The sequence below is a fragment of the Apiospora kogelbergensis genome (assembly GCF_038363985.1).
Source record: "Apiospora kogelbergensis strain CBS 113332 chromosome Unknown utg000001l_segment0_segment0, whole genome shotgun sequence".
In the NCBI taxonomy this organism is placed as follows: Eukaryota; Fungi; Ascomycota; class Sordariomycetes; order Amphisphaeriales; family Apiosporaceae; genus Apiospora; species Apiospora kogelbergensis.
The window spans coordinates 4,122,396-4,142,259 of record NW_027117418.1 but is presented as its reverse complement, the minus strand read 5'-3'; the positions used below and the strand labels follow the sequence as shown (position 1 = coordinate 4,142,259).

The 19,864-nt window shown below is 55.7% G+C and overlaps 5 protein-coding genes across 5 annotated transcripts; 3 read left to right on the top strand and 2 right to left on the bottom strand.

The window, feature by feature from the left end:
* Window positions 1-1,114: 1,114 nt before the first annotated feature.
* Window positions 1,115-2,755, top strand: PG998_001312 (uncharacterized protein; the record flags this gene model as incomplete). The annotated part of the gene is made up of 1 exon (XM_066868130.1): window positions 1,115-2,755. One exon carries the CDS (start codon window positions 1,115-1,117, stop codon window positions 2,753-2,755), a length of 1,641 nt encoding a protein of 546 aa, XP_066736545.1.
* Window positions 2,756-3,115: 360 nt separating this feature from the next.
* PG998_001311 (endoglucanase type K) lies at window positions 3,116-3,956 on the bottom strand (the record flags this gene model as incomplete). The annotated part of the gene is made up of 2 exons (XM_066868129.1): window positions 3,116-3,485; window positions 3,634-3,956. 2 exons carry the CDS (start codon window positions 3,954-3,956, stop codon window positions 3,116-3,118), a joined length of 693 nt encoding a protein of 230 aa, XP_066736544.1.
* Window positions 3,957-5,096: 1,140 nt separating this feature from the next.
* Window positions 5,097-7,100, top strand: PG998_001310 (uncharacterized protein; the record flags this gene model as incomplete). Its single annotated transcript, XM_066868128.1, has 9 exons — window positions 5,097-5,387; window positions 5,458-5,476; window positions 5,536-5,715; window positions 5,787-5,855; window positions 6,019-6,306; window positions 6,370-6,518; window positions 6,571-6,817; window positions 6,885-6,949; window positions 6,984-7,100. The coding sequence occupies 9 exons, from the start codon at window positions 5,097-5,099 to the stop codon at window positions 7,098-7,100; spliced, it is 1,425 nt and encodes a 474-aa protein (XP_066736543.1).
* Window positions 7,101-7,647: 547 nt separating this feature from the next.
* On the top strand, window positions 7,648-9,961 carry PG998_001309 (AMP-binding enzyme; the record flags this gene model as incomplete). Its single annotated transcript, XM_066868127.1, has 4 exons — window positions 7,648-8,543; window positions 8,638-8,801; window positions 8,870-9,460; window positions 9,519-9,961. The coding sequence occupies 4 exons, from the start codon at window positions 7,648-7,650 to the stop codon at window positions 9,959-9,961; spliced, it is 2,094 nt and encodes a 697-aa protein (XP_066736542.1).
* Window positions 9,962-11,765: 1,804 nt separating this feature from the next.
* Window positions 11,766-14,128, bottom strand: PG998_001308 (cell pattern formation-associated protein stuA; the record flags this gene model as incomplete). The annotated part of the gene is made up of 4 exons (XM_066868126.1): window positions 11,766-11,971; window positions 12,006-13,081; window positions 13,135-13,267; window positions 13,330-14,128. Coding segments are annotated over 4 exons (2,214 nt in total), but the record flags the coding sequence as incomplete, so codon positions are not given.
* Window positions 14,129-19,864: the final 5,736 nt, after the last annotated feature.

Sequence of the window (19,864 nt, the reverse complement as noted above, 5' to 3'; positions counted from 1 at the left end):
CTGTCTCCCTTGCGGGCTCTATTCCTCTACGGTTACGACTCTACTCGGCTGATCCGCCCGGATTGGCGATATTGTCTCGGGCTCACGCATGAGTGGGGGAGAGGATGGCCATGCCCAACCTGTTTTTCTTTCCACGCCAGACGCGTCGAGAAGAGGAGGAGTGAGGGGACTTGGGACTTGGGACTTGGGACTTGGGACTTGGCGGCAAAAATGTTGCCTCGAGATCGTCGGTGGAAAAACATGGGTACTGCAGGTAGCAGGGTCCCTATTCGTTCCCATCTGCCACCTGCAAAACATAGGACGCCTTGACTCGATTGTTATATCAGTTGGGGGTGAAGATCGACAGGAAACATCAATCCCAGAGAAATCCTGAATCCCATCGCAATCCACCAGGACAACGGATGTGTACTTGTACGCGCAAGCCAGGATCGGCCAAGAGCCTTTTCCCAAATGAACCACTCCACCACAACTTCCCTGTTCGTCCGCGTCGTTCACGGTACCTGCAGTAGCGCGGCGTGTGGCCCAAAAGAGGCGGCACACTTCGGGGGCACACAGCACAGTTCCGGGCACAGTCGAGCTGAAGCTGCGTTTTGTATACTTACCAGACACCACCACACCCTAGCTCTCCAGCTCGGTAGGCTAATGTGCCTGGGATATGACCAGTCAGCCTACCAGCTAGCCAGTCAACAGACGCGCCTGTCTACTTCTAGCCCGACTAGTCAGCCAATGCCATGTCGGGCCACGATGGCGGGCGGTGAAACAGCCCGAGATTTGGCTGTCTGTTTCTGCGCTTTTCCAGGCCCGAGGTCAGGTCGATGTCTTACAAGGACGAGTTGGCATTATGACGTAGAACTTCAGCCATTATGGCATTGTGGTATATACTGCTGTTATTGATTGGCAACATATTGAAACCGGCTGCATTCCATGAAACTGTTGCTCGGCTGAGCCAAATCTCGCCACCCAAAACGTGGCGGGGTTCTGAGCCCAACGCACCCGTACATTGATTACATCATAGCATGCATACGTAGATAGCTATCCAATCCATCGACTTCGCATTCTAGATGCAACCCATTTCATCATCTTCAACGATTCATCGGTGTATCGAAGCTCCAGAATGAAGCCATTTCCAGAAGCACCTCAAGCGAGGCCAGCAACTACTACCTGGGCCCCGCCCATCCTGCGTCCGCGGTTCACATGGCGATATGTCGCCTGCTCACTCGCCATCGGCTATGTTCTCTACAGTTTTGTGACCTCCCGCCATCTGTTGGCTCACCCACTCCCGCAATACAGCGGTCCAAACGCCGTCGGAGCCATCGACATTGAGGCATCTGCCTCGCCGCGCCGCCTCGTCGACGCCGCACAGTTCAAGGCGACCAACGAAAATGCATTCGAGTTGAAGACCGTCCTCTTCACTTTATACTACCCGGCATCGAAGGGCCGTCACATCCTCAAACATCATCACGACTGGATCCCCAAGCCCGTCGCGGTGACGGCGGCTGGCTACGCCAAATTTGCCCACATCGGCAATTTCTTCACAAATGCCCTGTTCACCGGCGCCATCAAGCTGCTGGTGGGCAACATCAAGATCCCCGCCGGCGTCGACCTACCGCTTCTAGACGACAAGGGCATAACGCTCGACACGTCTAGTTCTTCATCGTCGTCAGGTATTCTGCCCGGTGATGATGACGAAGCAGAAAAGATTTTGCTGAAGCACACGGGGCGTACCACCCAGGAGGGCTACCCCGTCATCGTCTTCTCCCACGGCATGGCGTCTAGCCGGACGGATTACACGCACTACGCTGGTGAGCTGGCCTCGCGGGGCTACGTGGTTGCCATGCTCGAGCACCGCGACGGCTCCAGCCCCGGGACGATTATCGAGGAGGCCGGCCAAGCCGGCGAGACACGCCTAACGTTTCGGGAGTCCGAGGTCCAGTCGGTCGAGGGCCACGACCTGAAGGAGGAGGAGTTTAAGAGGGCGCAGCTCAACTTCCGCCAGGCCGAGATCGAGGAGGCTGTGCGCGTGCTGCGGCGCATCAACTCCGGCGACGGCGCCGACGTTTTCGCTGCGAACCCACGACGCGAGGGCGCCCACCTGCACGACTGGGCAGGCCGCCTCAACGTTGACGGCATGATCGTGGCGGGCCACTCGTATGGCGCGACGGGCGCCATGCAAGCGCTGAAGGGCGGACCCGGCAACGAGCTGCGCCCGTTTCGAGGCGCCATCATCCTGGACCCGGGCAAACAAAGCGGACGGCTCAACGAGGACATCAACGTACCGATCCTTGTGTTGCACAGCAACTCGTGGAGCAAGAAGCGGTCCATGTTCTACGGGCGCGCACACTTCGATACGGTGCGCGACATTGTGATCCACAACAACGCCGGGGGCGACCTTAACAATCCCGACCGTCGCCCCAGCCACCCTTCGTGGTTCCTGACCTCGCTGGGCACGTCGCACCCCTCGGTTACGGACGCGCCGCTGCTGGAGCCGCTGCTCCTGAGCTGGACCACGGGCGCCAAGATCGACGTCTACGAGGGGCTGCGCCAATACGTGCACGTCTCGGAGGACTTTCTCAAGTTTCTGGCCGACGGCGAGAAGCGCAACCTGCTGGCCGAACCGGCCGAGTTCCCCGAGTACGACCCGGGCCGGGGCTTCGGCACCTGGAAGCCTGGACAGGGCGATGACGACTCGAAGGAGAAGGGTGGCGACTGGGCGGATTGGAGGAAGTACTGGCAGGTGCACGTTGCTCCTGCTTAAGAATCAGACAGACAGAAAAGAAAATGTCGCATACCATACGCATGCGGATTACGACGATATGACGACATATACGATTCGCAACCTGAACCACAATACGGGAATGGGCGTGCCTTGATGAAGGTGCATACGATATGCCAATATCTTGAGATTGATTGGGTCTGTAACACAAGGAGCAAGATTGGTAATGATATAGACAGTATACACACATATATATGCTACGAATAGAAAACAAATGTCCTGTATGCCGAATACCGACTGTAGTCTACCCTCGCACGACGTATTGGACCCCCTTCAGCATACATGGACGGAAGACTTAACAGGTTGGCGCGCAATTTATCACGACCATTTCTTTCCGCTCGCTCAGGGGTTGAAGGCCGGGAATGACGCGTCGTCATTGCGGCGGCAGTTGGAGCGGGCGACGATCTCACTCGGGCACTGGACCTGCTCGAAGTTGAAGTTGGGGTTGTCGGCGTTCTGGAACCAATCGAAGCGCCACTCGCAGCCGGCCTTGAGCTGGGCCGGGAACGAGGCGCACTCGGACCGGCTCGAGATGCCGCCATACTGCGCACCGGGCAGTGCCCGGCCGTATTGGCGCGTGCAGCCGTCGAAGAGGCCGACGCCGCCGCCCGGCATCATCAAATCGAACTGGTTCGAGCCCAGATCGCCGCCCGTGTTGGTTGACTGCACCACCATGGTCTTGCCGCTGACGGGGCCGGATGTAAAGGTGATCCTGTGAGAGTGAGTACAGGGTTTTTTTTTAATTAGATTCGTTACCCACATAAGGTCGATGGCACCCGCGTATGAAGAGAAGGCAAGACAACACGGGTGAAGAGGGGTCGGTGGAAGTGGTAGGGAGAGAGGACAAGGGGGCAACATACTTGAAGCAGGCACAGCACGTGGCCGACTCAGCTGCGATAGCTGTGGCAGCAAAGCCGTAGGCGACCTTGTCGTTGACGGCCCAGGGCGAGTTGTTGGCGCACGCGAAGGCGGAGCCCCCGTCGCAGCCGGAAGGGGCGTTGGCGTTGGTGACGGGGTTGTTGTTGTTGTCGCACGTCGTCACAGGCTGGTTCACGGCCGCCTTGCCGGACCACGCGCAAGACGTCTTGCAACAGTCCCAGTACCGCGTCGACCGGCCGGAGCCAGAGAGGGCGGACGCCGTGGCGGCAGCCGACAACAGGCCGAAGAGTGTCTGGGCGTGCATGGTGACGATGACGGAGAATGGGACGATGGTTCTTGCCAAGGTATCTAATAATTCTGGCCTGGCAAAAAAGAACAGGAGAAAAAACGAGCTGGATGGGACGAGATTGCTAAGACGTTGCTTCCGTACCTATGCCTACATATACACGTGGATGTTTACCTCGTCACTGTCAACCACCACGGCCAAGACTATCTTGGTCGTCATCTCTCTTACATACGGCACCGAGCAGCCGGGGATCGACAGACATGCGCATGTTTTTCAATGACGATGCGTGCCGTGTATCAGTTAAGACCGGCTGTCCAACTCCGTTGGCCTAAAGAGAACAAGACCTCACCCCACAAGCCAGGAAGGACCGGGGGCGTCTGGTCGGAAAGCGGGATTGCGGGCCAGGCTGACTGACACCGACCAGCTTCATGTAGATTGTGTTTAAATTGGGCTTGGGCGGGGGATTTCATTTCCTTCTGCGGACGTTTCCGGTGGCTCCCGGCTCATCTTGTGATGCGTATTCACACCATCGACTATAACAGGGCAGGGTATCTCTTCATGTATTATTCATAGCTATTTCTATTCTCTTTTCCATCTTCCTTTCTAAACAGGCAGAAACAATTCAAACAGGCGAGGACAGACATGATGGCTGACGAAAGAAGGTAGGGGAGGAGGGGAGGGGCATAGAGACCACATTTACGTGAGGCCTGTGACGAAGGCATTCAGGCCATCGTCAATGTACTGGACAAGGGACGCCGGGTCTTGTCGCACCGACCTCCTATTGTCTGAAGCTCTTTCTTTGTCCTCGTCGCCCTTTGTTTCGGTTCCCCTCAGTCGGGGGTTCCGCGCCCAGCCCCCCACTTATCAACCCCAGATTACTGCCCCGATAGAGAACCCCGACAAGCTTCTTACCTCGACTCGACGGTCGATGCTACTCACATCGACCTTCCTATCCTGGCCAGCGCTGCTAGTAGTAAGAGGTGGGGGGGGATGGCTATCGCAGCATGATGTCAATGTCGGCATGCAGCCCGTAGATACGCTTCAACTCGACGTGATTAGCGACCCTGTATATATACATCTCTCTCTCTCTCTCTCTCACTCTCTTTACGCTCAGTTGCTGGCATCTACCGGCTTTCACAGAACAACGAGGAAGACATCATGGCAGTCGCGACGGATGAAGCGGACATCGAGAAAATGCCATCAGGGTCGGACCCAAAGCCCCATGTCCCGGTCGGGGCGGTGCTCAGGCATGCCGACAAGAACGATGCCGACGAGGCTTACAAGGTGCTCGTCGGCCACGAGGGCGAAACGATTGTCATCACCCCGGAGGAGGAAAAGAAGCTGTTACGCAAGATCGACCTCAATCTGATGCCACTGCTCTGTATCGTCTATGGGTTAAACTACCTCGACAAGACGACCGTTTCCTATGCCTCTGTCATGGGTTTGAAGGTAGACTTGCCCGCTCTGTACCTGCCTCCTGTGAAAAGGAGAATCGGAGATGCTGACATGTTGGGAATAGACAGACATCAACCTCGTTGGTAAGTCCCGCATCGGGCACATAGTCAAGGGGGAGAGCATTGACCGTATTCAAATAAAGGGCAGGACTACTCTTGGATCGGATCCATGTTCTATTTCGGTTATCTGTTCTGGGAATACCCGACAAATCGGCTCTTGCAACGACTGCCCCTGGCCAAGTACTCGGCCTTCAACGTCATCATGTGGGGGTTGACTCTATGTTGCATGGCTGCCGTTCAGAACTTCGCCGGGGCCATGACTGGTACGGACCCTTTCCCATCCATTGCGGACTTGGAACACTTGACGATGGACCTTGCGACTGACCCAACATAGTGCGATTCTTCCTCGGTGTCTTCGAGGCAGCCGTTTCACCGGGCTTCGCCTTATTCACCAGCCAATGGTGTAAGTCATCTGGTGGTCAGACAGCGGCTCATATGATAAGCTGGGTTGTTGACAAAAGCATCCAGACACAATAAGCGAGCAAGGGAGCCGAACTGGCATTTGGTTCAGTTTCAACGGCGTTGGTCAAATAGTCGGGGATGCGTTGCGTACGGCATTGCCGTAGGGACCCAGCACCACCCGGTGGCCATCAAATCATGGCAGCTCGTCTTCCTGGCCATTGGCCTTTTCACCGCCGCCATGGGCGCCATCTTTCTTTGGCTCATGCCGGACAGCCAGCTGAACGCCCGCTTCCTCACGCCCAAGGAGCGCGTCATGGCTGTCGAGCGGATCAGGGTGAACCAACAGGGCGTGGGCAACAAACATTTCAAGTGGTATCAATGCAAGGAGGCCTTGACAGACCCCATGATCTGGGCTTTTGTGTTCTACAGTCTCGTTGCCGACATCCCCAATGGTGAGCCATGTCCTGCGTGGGCAGCGAAAACACTTGCGCAGCCATGACTGACATTACCGACAGGCGGGATCAGCAATTTCTTCTCTCAGCTGATCGTCTCTTTCGGATACTCCAACGTCGACTCTCTGCTCTTGGGCATCCCGGGAGGCGCAATCGAGGTCGTGGCTCTGATTGCATGCGGATACCTGGGCGACAAATACAAGAACAGGCTGGTAGGTGCAGTATCATCTGGTCTTGGCACCGGCTCTCGCTAATGTCCGTCAGCTATTCTCTACTGTTGGTATGCTCATCGCCATAGTCGGCATGCTCCTGATCACATGCCTCCCGGAGAGCAACAGCCCAGGCCGGCTTGTTGGGTACTATCTGACACAAGCGTCGCCTACACCCTTCGTCGCATTGCTGTCCTTGATCTCGACGAATGTGGCCGGGTGGACAAAGAAGACGACAGTCGCTGCCATGTACCTCATTGGTTATTGCGTGGGCAACATCATCGGCCCGCAGGTGTTTCGAGGTAAGCCGGGTGCTCCTTTCCGCGAGAGCTACGGATCATGCAAGGCTGACCAAACGGCTTCCGTCAGACAAGGACGCCCCTCAGTATAGGCCAGCCGAGATCACCATCGTGGTGTGCTACGTCGTCAGCCTGGTGGACATTCTTTTTTATCTATGTATGGTGCAAGCGCCAGAACCGAAAGAAGGCAGTAACCCGCGCGGCGGCCGGGTACCAGAAGCTGCAGGGCCAGGAATTCCTGGACTTGACAGACCGAGAGAACCCCGAGTTCGTCTACAGTGTTTAGACCTCGGATGCTGCTGGGGCTGCGGATCGCCCATCCCTGTCTGGCCCAGCGAGAAAGCCCCCAGCCCCGGGGAAGCGGAGGAGGGGATGCGGGGAAGGGATTATTGACTTTTGGCTACTGCATTCTCGCAGGACATGGCCCAAGGCAACCCGGTGTCTGCTCTGTAGTATATCACAGAAGAATAGAAGACGATGATCGTATGCACCCGCGTGAATGCCGTACCCTCCATTGGGGTTCAGCACACATCTCAGCCTGCCGCACATGGCCCCGAATGCTGGTTACGTATGTCGTCGGCTTGCAGGCAGAGGGCCAATCCGAAGCTGGAACGTCCCTCGCTTGGCATGCAAGCCTCCCGTGCATCTTCCCACTTGGGAGTCAAGGCGTCGAAATTGTAAGCGAGGTCTCACCCTCATCCTCCGGCCCGCGCTCCTCCCACCGCAACCCTTTGGCCAGATGGCATTGGGGTTTTAAAACCCGACCCTCCCGTCCGTTTCCCAACATCGCTGGACGCGAGAAGAAGCTCACATAGAAAACAAAACAAGCTACCATGGGCCACCCACAAGACGAGGTGCACCGGCGCTCCCTGGAAGACCCCGAGTCCTTCTGGGCGCACCAGGCCGATCAACTGCACTGGCACCGGAAGCCCCACGCCGTGCTGAGCAGGACGACCAAGCTGCTCAAGGGCAGCACGCAGCACCCGCACTGGGCGTGGTTCAAGGGCGGGCAGATCAGCACCTGCTTTAATTGCGTCGACCGCCACGTACTGGCCGGTCGCGGCCATCGGCCGGCCATCTTTTACGACAGCCCCGTCACGGGCACCACGCAGACCTTGACCTACGCCCAGCTGCTCGACGAGGTCGAGGTGCTGGCCGGCGTGCTGCGCGATGAGTGCGGCGTCCGCAAGGGCGACGTCGTCCTCGTCTACATGCCCATGATCCCCGCCGCCGTCGTGGCCATGCTCGCCATCGGCCGCCTGGGCGCCGTCCACGCCGTCGTCTTCGGCGGCTTCGCGGCCAAATCCCTGGCCCAGCGCATTGAGGCCTCGCGGCCCGTCGCCGTCCTCACGGCCTCGTGCGGCATAGACGGCGCCAAGGCGCCCCAGAGCTACCAGCCCCTCATCCGCGGCGCCGTCGCCCTCTCAGAGCACAAGCCCGGCCGCGTGCTCGTCTGGCAGCGCGACCAGCTCCGCTGGGACGCCCTGGACAAGGCGGCGGGCGAGCGCAACTGGTTCAAGCTGGTGCGCAGCGCCCGCGCCCGCGGCGTCCGCGCCGACTGCGTCCCCGTCGAATCCAATGACGGCCTATACATTATTTATACCAGCGGTACGACCGGGACGCCCAAGGGTGTCGTGAGGGACGCCGGCGGGCATGCTGTGGGGCTGCATCTGTCCATCAGCTACCTCTTCGGCATCCGTGGACCGGGGGATGTCATATTCACCGGGAGGTAAGCGTCTTCCTGTGCACTTACTAACCACACTCTGTAGCCGCAGCGTACGTACTGCAGCAACTGACGCCTAGACTGACGCCCTCGCTTGTAGTGATATTGGTTGGGTTGTGGGGCACTCATACATCGTATATGCGCCGCTGCTAGCTGGCGCCGCCACGGTCCTGTTCGAAGGGAAGCCCGTAGGAACGCCGGATAGTTCGACGTTCTGGCGGATTGTGAGGGACTACAAGGTCAACTCTCTGTTCACGGCCCCGAGTAAGTGCCCACGCCCTGCCAGAGCCCACGGTTCCGTGATAGCACGAGAACTAAAACCCCGCATCCAGCGGCCTTGAGGGCTATCAAGAGAGACGATCCCGAGAACAGGTTCTTCAAGGAAATTGGCAAAGCCGGCGGGCTGAAGTCTCTACGTGGGATCTTCCTAGCCGGCGAACGGTCAGAGCCCTCCATCATCAACACCTACCAGGAGCTCCTACGGGAATATGGAGCCCCTGGTGCCGCCGTCATTGACAACTGGTGGTCCTCAGAATCCGGTTCGCCCATATCGGGAATCAGCCTCGTCCCTGCCGCGGGAAAGGACCGATGGACAAGCATACGCGACCACAAGCCCCTGGCCGTGAAACCAGGCAGTGCCGGCAAGGCGATGCCCGGGTTCGACGTCCGCGCAGTCGACGACGAGGGCAACGAGGTGAAAAGGGGCAAGATGGGGAACATCGTCATGGCAGTACCATTGGCACCGACGGGCTTCCGCACGCTGTGGCAAGACGATGAAAGATTCTACAACAGCTACTTGAAACGATTCGACGGAAGGTGGATAGACACGGGGGACGCTGGCATGATTGACGAGGAGGGATACATCAGCATCATGAGCCGCAGCGACGACCTCATCAACACGGCAGGGCACAGGCTATCAACAGGTGAGCGAGACCCCCAGAGTTGACAACAGGACTGACTCGGCATGGGTTTGGTATATAGGCGCCATCGAGCAAGCCATCACTAGCCACCCCCTGGTCGCCGAAGCGAGCGTCGTCGGCATCCCGGACTCGCTCAAGGGCCAACTCCCCTTCGCCTTCGTGACGCTCTCGACGCCAGACCATCCGGCCTCGGCCGTGCCAGACGCCGAGGTGGCACGCGAAATCCAGCGGCGGGTGCGCGAGGAGATCGGCGGCATTGCCAGCCTCGGCGGCATCATCCAGGGCAAAGGCATGATCCCCAAGACGCGGTCGGGCAAGACGCTGCGCCGGGTCCTGCGCGAGCTCGTCGAGAATGCCGTCCACGGCGACTTCGACAAGGCCGTGCCTTGGCCTGCCACCATCGAGGACGCGGCCGTGGTCGAGGTCGCGCGCGCGAAAGTGGCCGAGTACTTCCGGGAAAAGGGCGGGGCTCACAAGGCCATCGAGGCGCGGGCCAAGCTATGATGCGGATCATGGCAGACCCTGTCATGGAACGGTGACGATAATGAAAGGGCGCTTGTCTCGGAGAGGGAGGAACAGGAGGAGGAGGACTGCAGCGGAGCCCGCCCTGGGCGCTCTGGCGGTGACACCAACCAACCCCCATTTCAGTGCTTTGTAACGTCGGGCTGCCGCTTGAAACCTTGAAAACAGCTACTAGGCCGTGTGTCTGGGTCTGGTGATGGTCCTCTCAGGTTGCTTGCTCACGGGTCTCGGGCCGGAGATCGAGTTGGCCGTTTTCGGCACCGAAAGAAAATGTCTTTGTATACCTCTATACCTCTATACCTCGATTCTCCTCGCCAAGCTCCGAATTTGTGTTTGTTGGTGTTGTCGTACCAGATGTCCCAAATCGTGACGGGTGGTGTCCATCGTTCGATGATTTCGCGACAAGTCACACCCTAATGGTGGTGATACCCTCCTTTGCTTTTCGATGCCCCCCCTCCTCACCGCCCTCACCCTCGCGACCCCCATCCGTGACCTAGTTCTTGTTTTGTATGATCTGAAGTCGAGACTAGACTGCCTCTCTTTACCATATCACTCGCATTACGTATAAGTAGGAAAGAAAGAAGAGTGCCAGGTACTGTCTGCTTCATCATCCCGCCCACCCGTGGATCAGGCCTCCATACCTTTGTACGACTTTCTGCAGCTCCTGTTGCCAATACAACAAAAGTGCCATAAAATAAGCAACGGCCCGTTGCCTCGGTGCAGGAGGGCTTGGCTGACTACTCAGGTATCACAACGGCGCCTAACGTTCATTTTCCCGTGACATTTATAATTAAATTTAATTGATAATATTTGTCAAAATTATGCCTTCCAAAGCCTTTGCTTTTAATAGGCTTTGCCCACTGGACAGGATTCCTATGCGTCGTGGAGGAACAAGGATACTAAAATAAACCACCTAGCACAGGTACAAATTGGCAAAACACATCGTCACGCGAGTTCAAGTTCAAGCATTGGTCGGACAACGATTCAATCCTAAGTCAGCTAATCGAATAGATCGGCCTTGTTTGTATGTAGCGTAGCCTAGGTTCTAAATTGCTGTGTATTAGGCATAAAGCTTTTTTCTCTCTTCGAAATCCTCGGAGGAATTCGATAACCTGCTCCCCTTCAAGACATTTCCAACAACACGCCCACAGTGACACCGCACTTTTTCGAAAAGAAGAAACTGGTCGTCATCAAGTCATAATCCAAGGAAAACCCTCCGTAGACCGCCCAGGCACCCCCCTCTCTTCTTTTCGGGAGGCTGGGAGACCGAGGTAGGACAAAAAAAAAGATAAAAAATAAAAAAAGCAAATGTGCCTCGTTCGTGATCAACATTACCCGCCTAGAGTTCATGATAGGCGGGGACATCTCCGTTGCTCAATTTCTCGTCGTGCTCGGCATAAAAGTAGGTGAAGGTGAAGAAGGTGTGTGTTTTTGCCAAGAAGATTAAAGGTCCTCCATGCAACGCGTCAAATCGTGAGCCATTTACACAGCCTTGAGCGGCATACAATAACAAGCAAGAATCAAGTGTCGTAAGGTTCGTCATCGCGTCTGTAGGCTGCAGTCCAAACATGCCGGATGATCTCGTGGCAAGAACGAATACAAGAAATAAGGAAATGTCGAAGGAGCGTCGTCGTAGCAGGCGTCGCAATCTATGTCCCGCAGGAGTTCAATCGTAAGCAGATCGCCTCTTGGAGTAAGAATGCCATAACACCTTTCTCAATGCAATAAACGATAAATAAGCCGCAAAAAAAACACTGGCGCCTTGTCAGATGCGGAATCATCAGCATTACCGCCGGCGTTGCGATAACGTCGAGGGAGGTCGGTTCATGGCGTCAAATGTCGGGGCCGGCATTGGACCGTCCATCAGCGTCTTCCGGCGCTTCAGGTCCAGGCTTGCGCTCGAAGCTCGGTCGTCGTCATCGTCCCGTCCGCGCTTCATCGGACCAGTAGCGCCGTTCATAATGGGGGGCGTATCCGTTCTGTAAAGAACCACTCAGATCATTCTGGGAGCCGTAGACATCGCCACCCTGGGCACCATTGGTTGCCCCGCGATCATTGCTCATTACATTATACAGGTTGCTCGAGGGAGGGGGAATCCGCGGAGGGGTGTTGTATCCCTGCTGCGCGTAGAACGGCTGGGGCGGGGCTGCTGTGCGCGGAGTGGCACGGCCAGATCCTGCCTGATGACCGGGGGAACCTGTCATCTCGGGGGAAAGGTGAGAATGCTCGCCAGATAGAGGAGCAACAGGAGGGGCGTTGTAATTGTAGGCTGTCCGGTTGGCATCGTATGCTCCGCTGTCATGTGTATATTCGCCCTCATGCTCTGCCTCGTCCTCTCCGGCTGACTGTTGTACTTGCTCGCCGGCCTGAGGCTGGTGCATCATGCCATTCGGAGGCTTGACATCTTGGTCGCTGGGAGCCGTAGGCCGACCGGTAGGAGGAGCCATATCGTTTCTCATGTAGGAGTTGGCCTGCCCGTAAGAGTTGCGGTCCTGAGGGCTGCTGTGGGACGGCGGGTAGGAGGACTGATGTGTCGTGTTGTAAACCCCACGAGAGTTGTCGTATGGTTGAGTGCCTTGGGGGTAAGGCTGCATGCTCTGCATCGACGAGCCAGGAGGCGTTGTCGCAGGAGTCGCGGGCATAGAGCGAGCATTGCTGAGACTCGTGTCTATCGACATGGGGTTCGTGCTAGGAGCTCCGCTCATGTTCTGCTGACTCCATTGGAAGTTATCCGAAGCGCCCATGTTACCCATAACACTCGAGGCGCTGGTAGGAGGCGTGGGGAAGGTGTGAGCACGGTCAAGAGACGGCCGTCCGGCATTTTGGTGCGAGGGGAGCGAGGATTGGGGGCCGGGGAGTCCCATATGGTGGTGGTGCTGCTGAATGGATGGTAGGACGCCCCCTGGAGGAGCCGGAGCCGGCGTATTTCTCATTTGGCTTTGCTCCTGTTTTCGGCGCTCAGCGGCGGCCATCACCTGGTTGGTACGAGTCTGGTTCGTCGGGTGATACAGTAGTGCTCCAATGTTGTGGACAAAGAGAGGGTACAGCATCTCGGTGATCTTCTCCTTGTTTGCGAAATCTAGCGCTCTCTCGAAAGGAATCCTGGGTAAATGAGTCAGTCTCAGATTCATAGAGATCGTTCCAGGGATACTCACCAGACTCCCTTCAAGTGCATTGGTCCGATCTTCACAACGTGTCGGACCTTTTCACTCTTCAGGATCCCATCTCTTCGACCACGAGTCATGCCTGCTACGTTGAGCAACTTGGTACCATTAATCATGTGGTTATCTGCATTTTTTGTTAGCAAGTCCACGACTTCACGATCTGGGGCTCGCTTTCAATCAACTGACCTTCACGACGTGCGACGCAGATGCCTCTAGCCTCTACTTGAAAGCACAAGCTTCCCTCATCCTCCCACAGCGTTGCCGTCACGCGAGGCTTCATACCAGGCGGCGCGACTTGCCCTGTAGTGTCCATGCCAGTAGTGTATTGGCTCCCCATGCCCGGCTGGTTCACTGCAGGTAGAGGCAGGACATTTTGAGCAGGGCCCATGGAGTTCGAGACAACCGGGGGCGCCGATTGGGGAGAAGTCAGCCCATTGGCGTAGCCATATTGCTGTTGGTAAGGAGTCGAGTACTGAGGGGGGCCAGGATGCAAGAGCGGTGTGGACTGGTGACCATATTGTGACAGGCCACTGGAAGTCACGGTCTGAGGAGAGGGCGCAGGGCCTGTGGACATATGCTGGGGATAGTACATGTCGGGTGTGGGAGCCGAATTCATTGCAGAATACTGGTCGTATGCTCCAATTGGCTGAGAAGGAGGTCCCGACAAAGCCGTGGGCACAGGAAGATTAGGAGATGGCGTCTTAGGTCCGTTCGAAGATGCAGCGGATGTGAAAGAGGACTGCGACTCTCCGTTGGAGCTTGTCGAAGAAGCGATTGAGCTGACCCGGGGAGACGAGGTACCGGACGAGTATGCCAAGGGAGGCGGCTGAGGAAACGGCAATGAAGGTAACCTCTCGCTCACATACGGCGTGCGCTGGGTAGCAGGATGGCCGTAGTAAGGTGGTACGTCGGACGGTCCCCGGGCTTGCGTATGGGAAATCGGCGGTAGATCCAGCTTTACGGCGTTGAACAAATGGCCGTTGAGGCTCGAGGGGAGTTAATCTCAGGTCCTAGTCGGCCAGTAGACACGACTTGGGAAGCAGTGAGCAATGGGTTCCCGTTCTCAATTCGAAACTTGTTGGCAAGACAAAGCAACTACGAATTGAGCTACTGTAAGATGCGATTGATTGACAAGCAACGCAGGAGATCGAGACTGGTGCAAGCGTCGTGGATATGGGCGATACTGGCGAGTCACTCGAACAGAGTGATGTGACACTTCGGAAGGCACCTAAGCGATGTGTCTTCGAGCCCAACAGAACGAAACCCTCTTGCGGCGTGAGAAATAGCTGCAGAACGGTGATATTGGACACCAAGGGATTGGTTGTCGACAAGTTCTCTAGGCGAGTCGCAAGACGGCAAGCCAGCTTGTGACTTCGCGGTAGGATGACTGGAGCTCGGTGCGGCTTACACGTCGAAGTACTGATGAATACTGCGAGGGTCAGTAAAGATAGGCAAAGAGAGAGAAGAAGAAAAAAACCCGGCGACGTGTGGTGATGCAGGAAAGAAGGAAAACGTTGACTAGAAGGAAGACAGGAGGAAGTGCAGATCAACGAGCAGAGCAGTAGCATGCATGTATAGTCGTTCTCGTTGGTCTTAAGTGGGTTTTCCTTGGGGGAAGGACAAGTGAAGTGATGGTGGGTTTTGGACGAGCGGCGTGGGGTCGTTTGAGAGCGACTACCTGGACCGACCAATATGCACAGCGGGCATTGAACATACAACGAACGTCGTCTTCTTCTTCAAGGAGCTCCCGGGCTCTTAAGCAAGCCCCGGGGTTTTCCAATCAACCTGTCGTCACAACTACAGAGTTGTATAGACCTGCGTATCTTGATAGGAAAGGAAGTAAAAGCAGGGGCACCTGGGGGAGAAAAAGAACTTGGGGTTTGGGCAGAGTTTGCGCGGAGGATGCAGGTGCAGAAGCAGGAACAGCAGTAACGGGATGGAGACGTCGATTATGGGTCACTTCACATACCTTCTCCAACCTCGATGGACCTACAACTCAAGGAAAACAGAGGAGGTCGGACGGGCCGTGTTTGAGAGGAAGAAAAGAGAATGAGGAAAAAGAAGGTTTTCTTCTTGGGGCGGATGGGAAGGTGGGAGAACGAGCAGAAGGGGAGGAGCAGGAGGAGGCAGGAAAAAGGTCGAGATTAGAATCAGACGGTGGACGGGAGGTAGAGGCCGTACCCGGTGTACCTTGGGAGGAGTTGAGAGAAGAAGCACAGGATCAACGAGCGAAAGGTGCAAGTGATGAGATGAGAGAAACGAACCCCCAGCCCTGCGAGAACGTTGCGCGCTGCAGCAGCCAGAAAAGATACTCTCTCTCTCTCTCTCTTCCTCTCTCGGCTCTGGATGGTGGATGGACGGTGGATGGATGGATGGACTTGCTACCCTCTCTCTGGTGTGCTGTCCCCTCTCTCGTCTCTGGTCTGTCCCTCTCTTTTTCTCTTTTTACATGCAGTACCGCAAAGCAAGTACAATGTATATTTGGTGATGGCCCCGGGAGAGCGAGAAAGTGGTGCCCTGCTTCTTTTCTGGGTCTCTCGCTCTCCTTCTCACTACTTTTGCTGGGGTTTTGCGTTGTTCGAGCCGGGGCAGGTCGTAGTGGACTGGAGGTTGGGTCGACTTTTACTAGGGTCGTAGATAGGCCCAGGACATGGGGGTCTCGCTCTTAGCAGACCCCCGGCCGACCTACCCTGCTACCTTGCTACCTTGCTACCTTGCTACCTTGCTACCTTTCCCTACCGTCTACTTTTCCAGGCTAGGGTGGTACAACGGACAAGTCAAGTGTGGCGTGTGAGCCGAGCTCGTCATGGGGGGTGTGCACCGGTAAGGGGAGCGAATGTAACGCAACGAGCGAGGGCCAGCGAGGAAGAGAAAATACAGTTAGCAGACGGAGGAATTGATTGATAGATTGCTTGCTTGACGAATTGGCATACATATTCAATAATACACACTGGCTGACACTTGGAACTGGGGCCCATCGCTATGCCTATGTACAGCCAGACCTACGGATCCTCCAATGTTCCCACTCATCATCACCATCATCGTCATCATCATCATCATCATCATCTTGTCGCTGCTATAACAGGACGCCTTTCCTTTCGAACAAGCAGGAACCGACAAAGTAAGCAACAACAATCTGCAATAACCATACGTGCATATAGCAAGTCTCTACGGGAACATACTTACTTGCCTGGGGAGGGAAGCTGGTCGTCAAACTGCAATACATATATCAACGTGAAGGAGAGCTAGCCCCTGTAGAGTAAGTAGGCATGGGTAGGCAGAGTCTCGTCTCTTCGCGGGAGTTTCTCCATCATCGTATGTATGTAGGTACTAGTTCTGCTGTATGTACAAGGGGGGCTGCCTCTGTGGGTCGGGTTTTGCTCTCTTTTGGAGCAAACCTTTTGGTTTTCGATATCCACAGTGCTGTGTATACAAGCTGCCATGTACAGGCCTCACCCATGTCTCCCATGTCTCCCATGTCTGTCCCATGTTTGGAGCTGGACCGATGGAGGGAAAGAAACAACAGGCCAGAACCAGCCCGCAACACAACCCACTTGGCCTGCGCAAAGACGCACGCACTGTCCAGCACCAAGTACAGCAGCGGGGTTTCTGCTAGGTGGGTGGGACTCTCTAGGCTGGCTGGCGGTAACCAAGACCTCAATTCGGCATCTTGGGAAAATCAAGACAAGAGATTTTGACAGGCCACCGCGTAATGGATAACAGCGGTACAGTAGGCTCGATCTCTCAAGCACGGGTCTCACCGTGGGGTTTGCATCACAGAACAAACTCGATCTACTCTTCTACAGTCGCAGTCGTCCCTTGGACTCAAGAGCTGGGGCATAGGCATCCGGAGCTGTGGTCACGGTTCAGTACAAGGCCGGGGAAGAGATGTTCACGATTTGATCAACAGAGAGAGTATAGCTAGCCGTACTCGGTTCGACGTTTCTTATTAGCGACTGCATTGCCATCTTTCAACCATCACTACCACCACCTCCTCCCACCTACTGGCTTCGCACACGGTGCGAGGCAGTTTCTCTCCAAAGCCGCCCCAGCCCAACATGGATGGTGAGAGCGTGGGTGTTGAAACGTCACTCAGACTTCACAGGGCTGCCATCAGCTGGTACAGGTGAGATTCAATTATATCTAGAGCCGGCGTCTCTGGCGTGGATCGCCGTCCTCATCCAGCCGGGATTTGGAGAAGTTCTTTTGTGAAGAGCCCGTCGTGGTAAACATTCAATCGGCCGTGTGCTTAACTTGAGGACCTCGAGAATTCGGTCCAGGCGAGCACAGTGCGAGATGGGGAGAGCGGTAGAGAGAGTGTGTGTATGAGTGTGTGTGTGTGCAACAGTTGCCAGCGACAAAAGAGGCAGGGATCGCCAGATGGTCTGCGCCGAAAGTCAATCCAGCGAGTGAGGAGTAGAATCGGGAAATCGTGGGAGTCCCGTCAGCCCTCACTCTCACCGACCAACGGCCACACTGTTTAGGCATGGCACCGTGGCACAGGAACCTTGTTCATATCTCCCGTACTGGGTTCCTGAGACGCTGGTGGCTTAGGTGGCTTTTCTCGGATCGGTACGGTTCATGTTACGTTCACTACCTACTGTAGCTAGCTACTTTGCTCGCACGATTTCTCTGTCTGGCGAGAGCAACCTGGCCTGGGCTATGTTCTCCCATTATAGACTCGGATATTCCTCTCTGGGTCTCTTGCCTCGAATTGCTAAGGGGATGGAGGAGGTAGAGACGTTTCCTGCAAGGTCGAGTAGTTAGTCGCCTCGCGGGACTGCCGCGCTCGACGGAGAGCGGTTGAGCGGTGATCTTTTTGAGTACCTGTAAAAAGTTTCGGTTGGGGACACGGAAACGCACTCAGACGTCAACTACCGCACTGCAAGCCATTACAGGTTGCCTTGCCCGTCAAGACGTCGTCGTGTTGGACAGAGTCCAGAACCCAGAACCCAGAGCCCATTGACACCCCCATGCTCCCCACATCGTATTATTCGCAAGCAATGCCTGCTGGCGCTTCGGCGAGCGCTTGTTGATCCTCCAGGCCAGGCTTGTAGGTCGCCAGTTGCGCGGGCTTCATTTGCGTACGATGTGGGTAACGTTCTGAGCACAATCGCATTGTTCGTGCCGATGGCTGAGCCTCGTGAGCAATATGATGAACACCTAGTCCGGGTATTATCGTCATCCGCCCGCCGTCACAGTCTGGAAACATTCTTGACTAAACCATGGGCGACGCCCCAAGCGGCCAATAGAGAATTTAATATGGAAGATTAACGACCAAGGCGTTGCAGTGCCAGTACACGTACCAGTAATCACTTCGCTTCGTTCACCCCACCGCAGAGGCATGGCAGCCATTCTTTGCGAGTCTCGCCCTCCCCTCTTCTCACTTGTACAAGATAAGCAGGGTCCCTGGTTGGGCGTCCGCTCATCCACCCCGGCCATGGCAGTGGGACCGTTGCAGGGTTCCTGGGCTTTGAGATAGAATCAACAGCACTTTTACCACTTCTCAACATCCGGACCGAAGCTGGATCTAACCCAAAAGCGCGCGAGATCCCAGGGAATAACGAACAACTGGTGAACTGGATGCGAAATCCGTCACCAGGAAGTAACCTTGTGGGCTTAGTCTTTTTCCTCGGCCGAATCGGTCAGAGCCAAAGACGGGTTCTCGACTCATGAATCCCGCCGACTGCGCGAGCTGTCTTGTATTTTGATGATTGACGAGCATGGGGGAAGGCAATACGTGTATATGTAAGTGCGCGCGACGTCGATCCTCTTGTCAACCACACACGCGCCATCGACTAAACCAGAAGGTATCTTGGGTCCTTGGCTGGAGACGGGGCTCCTTAGTCAAGACGGCAACCAATGCACGCGCGCTACCTGTACATCGACAGCTACTACATTACCTATACACACGCACATGCACGTACATATACATACATAAGACCAGGGCCTGGGTGTATGCAAGTTATTCGGCAACTGCGGCGCTCTGTGAGCTTAAAAGTATTTATGTTTAGTATGTGTATGTATGTAGCTGGCCCCAGCTGCAAGAGCTGCACGAAACATCATCATCTTTAAACATTTTCCCGGAACGAAAAAAATTGAGGTGATGGCTGTCTCTCGGGCTCACAGACAGCCAAGACAAGGACGTATGTACGTCTATTCTGATCTTTTCTTGGTCAGACGGCATAGACGAGGCCGTAGCCTCTCCCGAGCTCAGACGGTCTCTTTCCGCCTGGTGAGGAGTGCAAGGCCGTAATGTGACCACGGCTCCAACGGACGTAAGAGAATCTGCAAGTCCGTACCAACCCAGAGGATGGATATGGCCAACATGCTGCGCATCTGCAAGGCAAGGTCTCACTGTCCGCTATCTTTCCGCTGTGCGCCGTCGTTACCGCATTCTATGCAAATGGCTGCAAGCTGTGTTACGCAAGGTGCACATCCGTTACACCTGCTTCATGGGGTTGCAAATGCACGATGCATCTGACATTGGACACACGCTCCTCAAAAGGGCTAGCAACGCATACCATACAACTTTGTGCTTTTATATATCGACTGTGGTCGGGTACGGCAACACATGATGAGGCCATATATCATTATCGAGTCGATGGAGCTGTGTGCGTAGTCGGATCCACCAGCCAACCCCCTCTAATTAACCATTCATGGCGCGCACACGATATGATGGCTCGCGATGTACCGAAGCATACATTCTACACACCTCCGT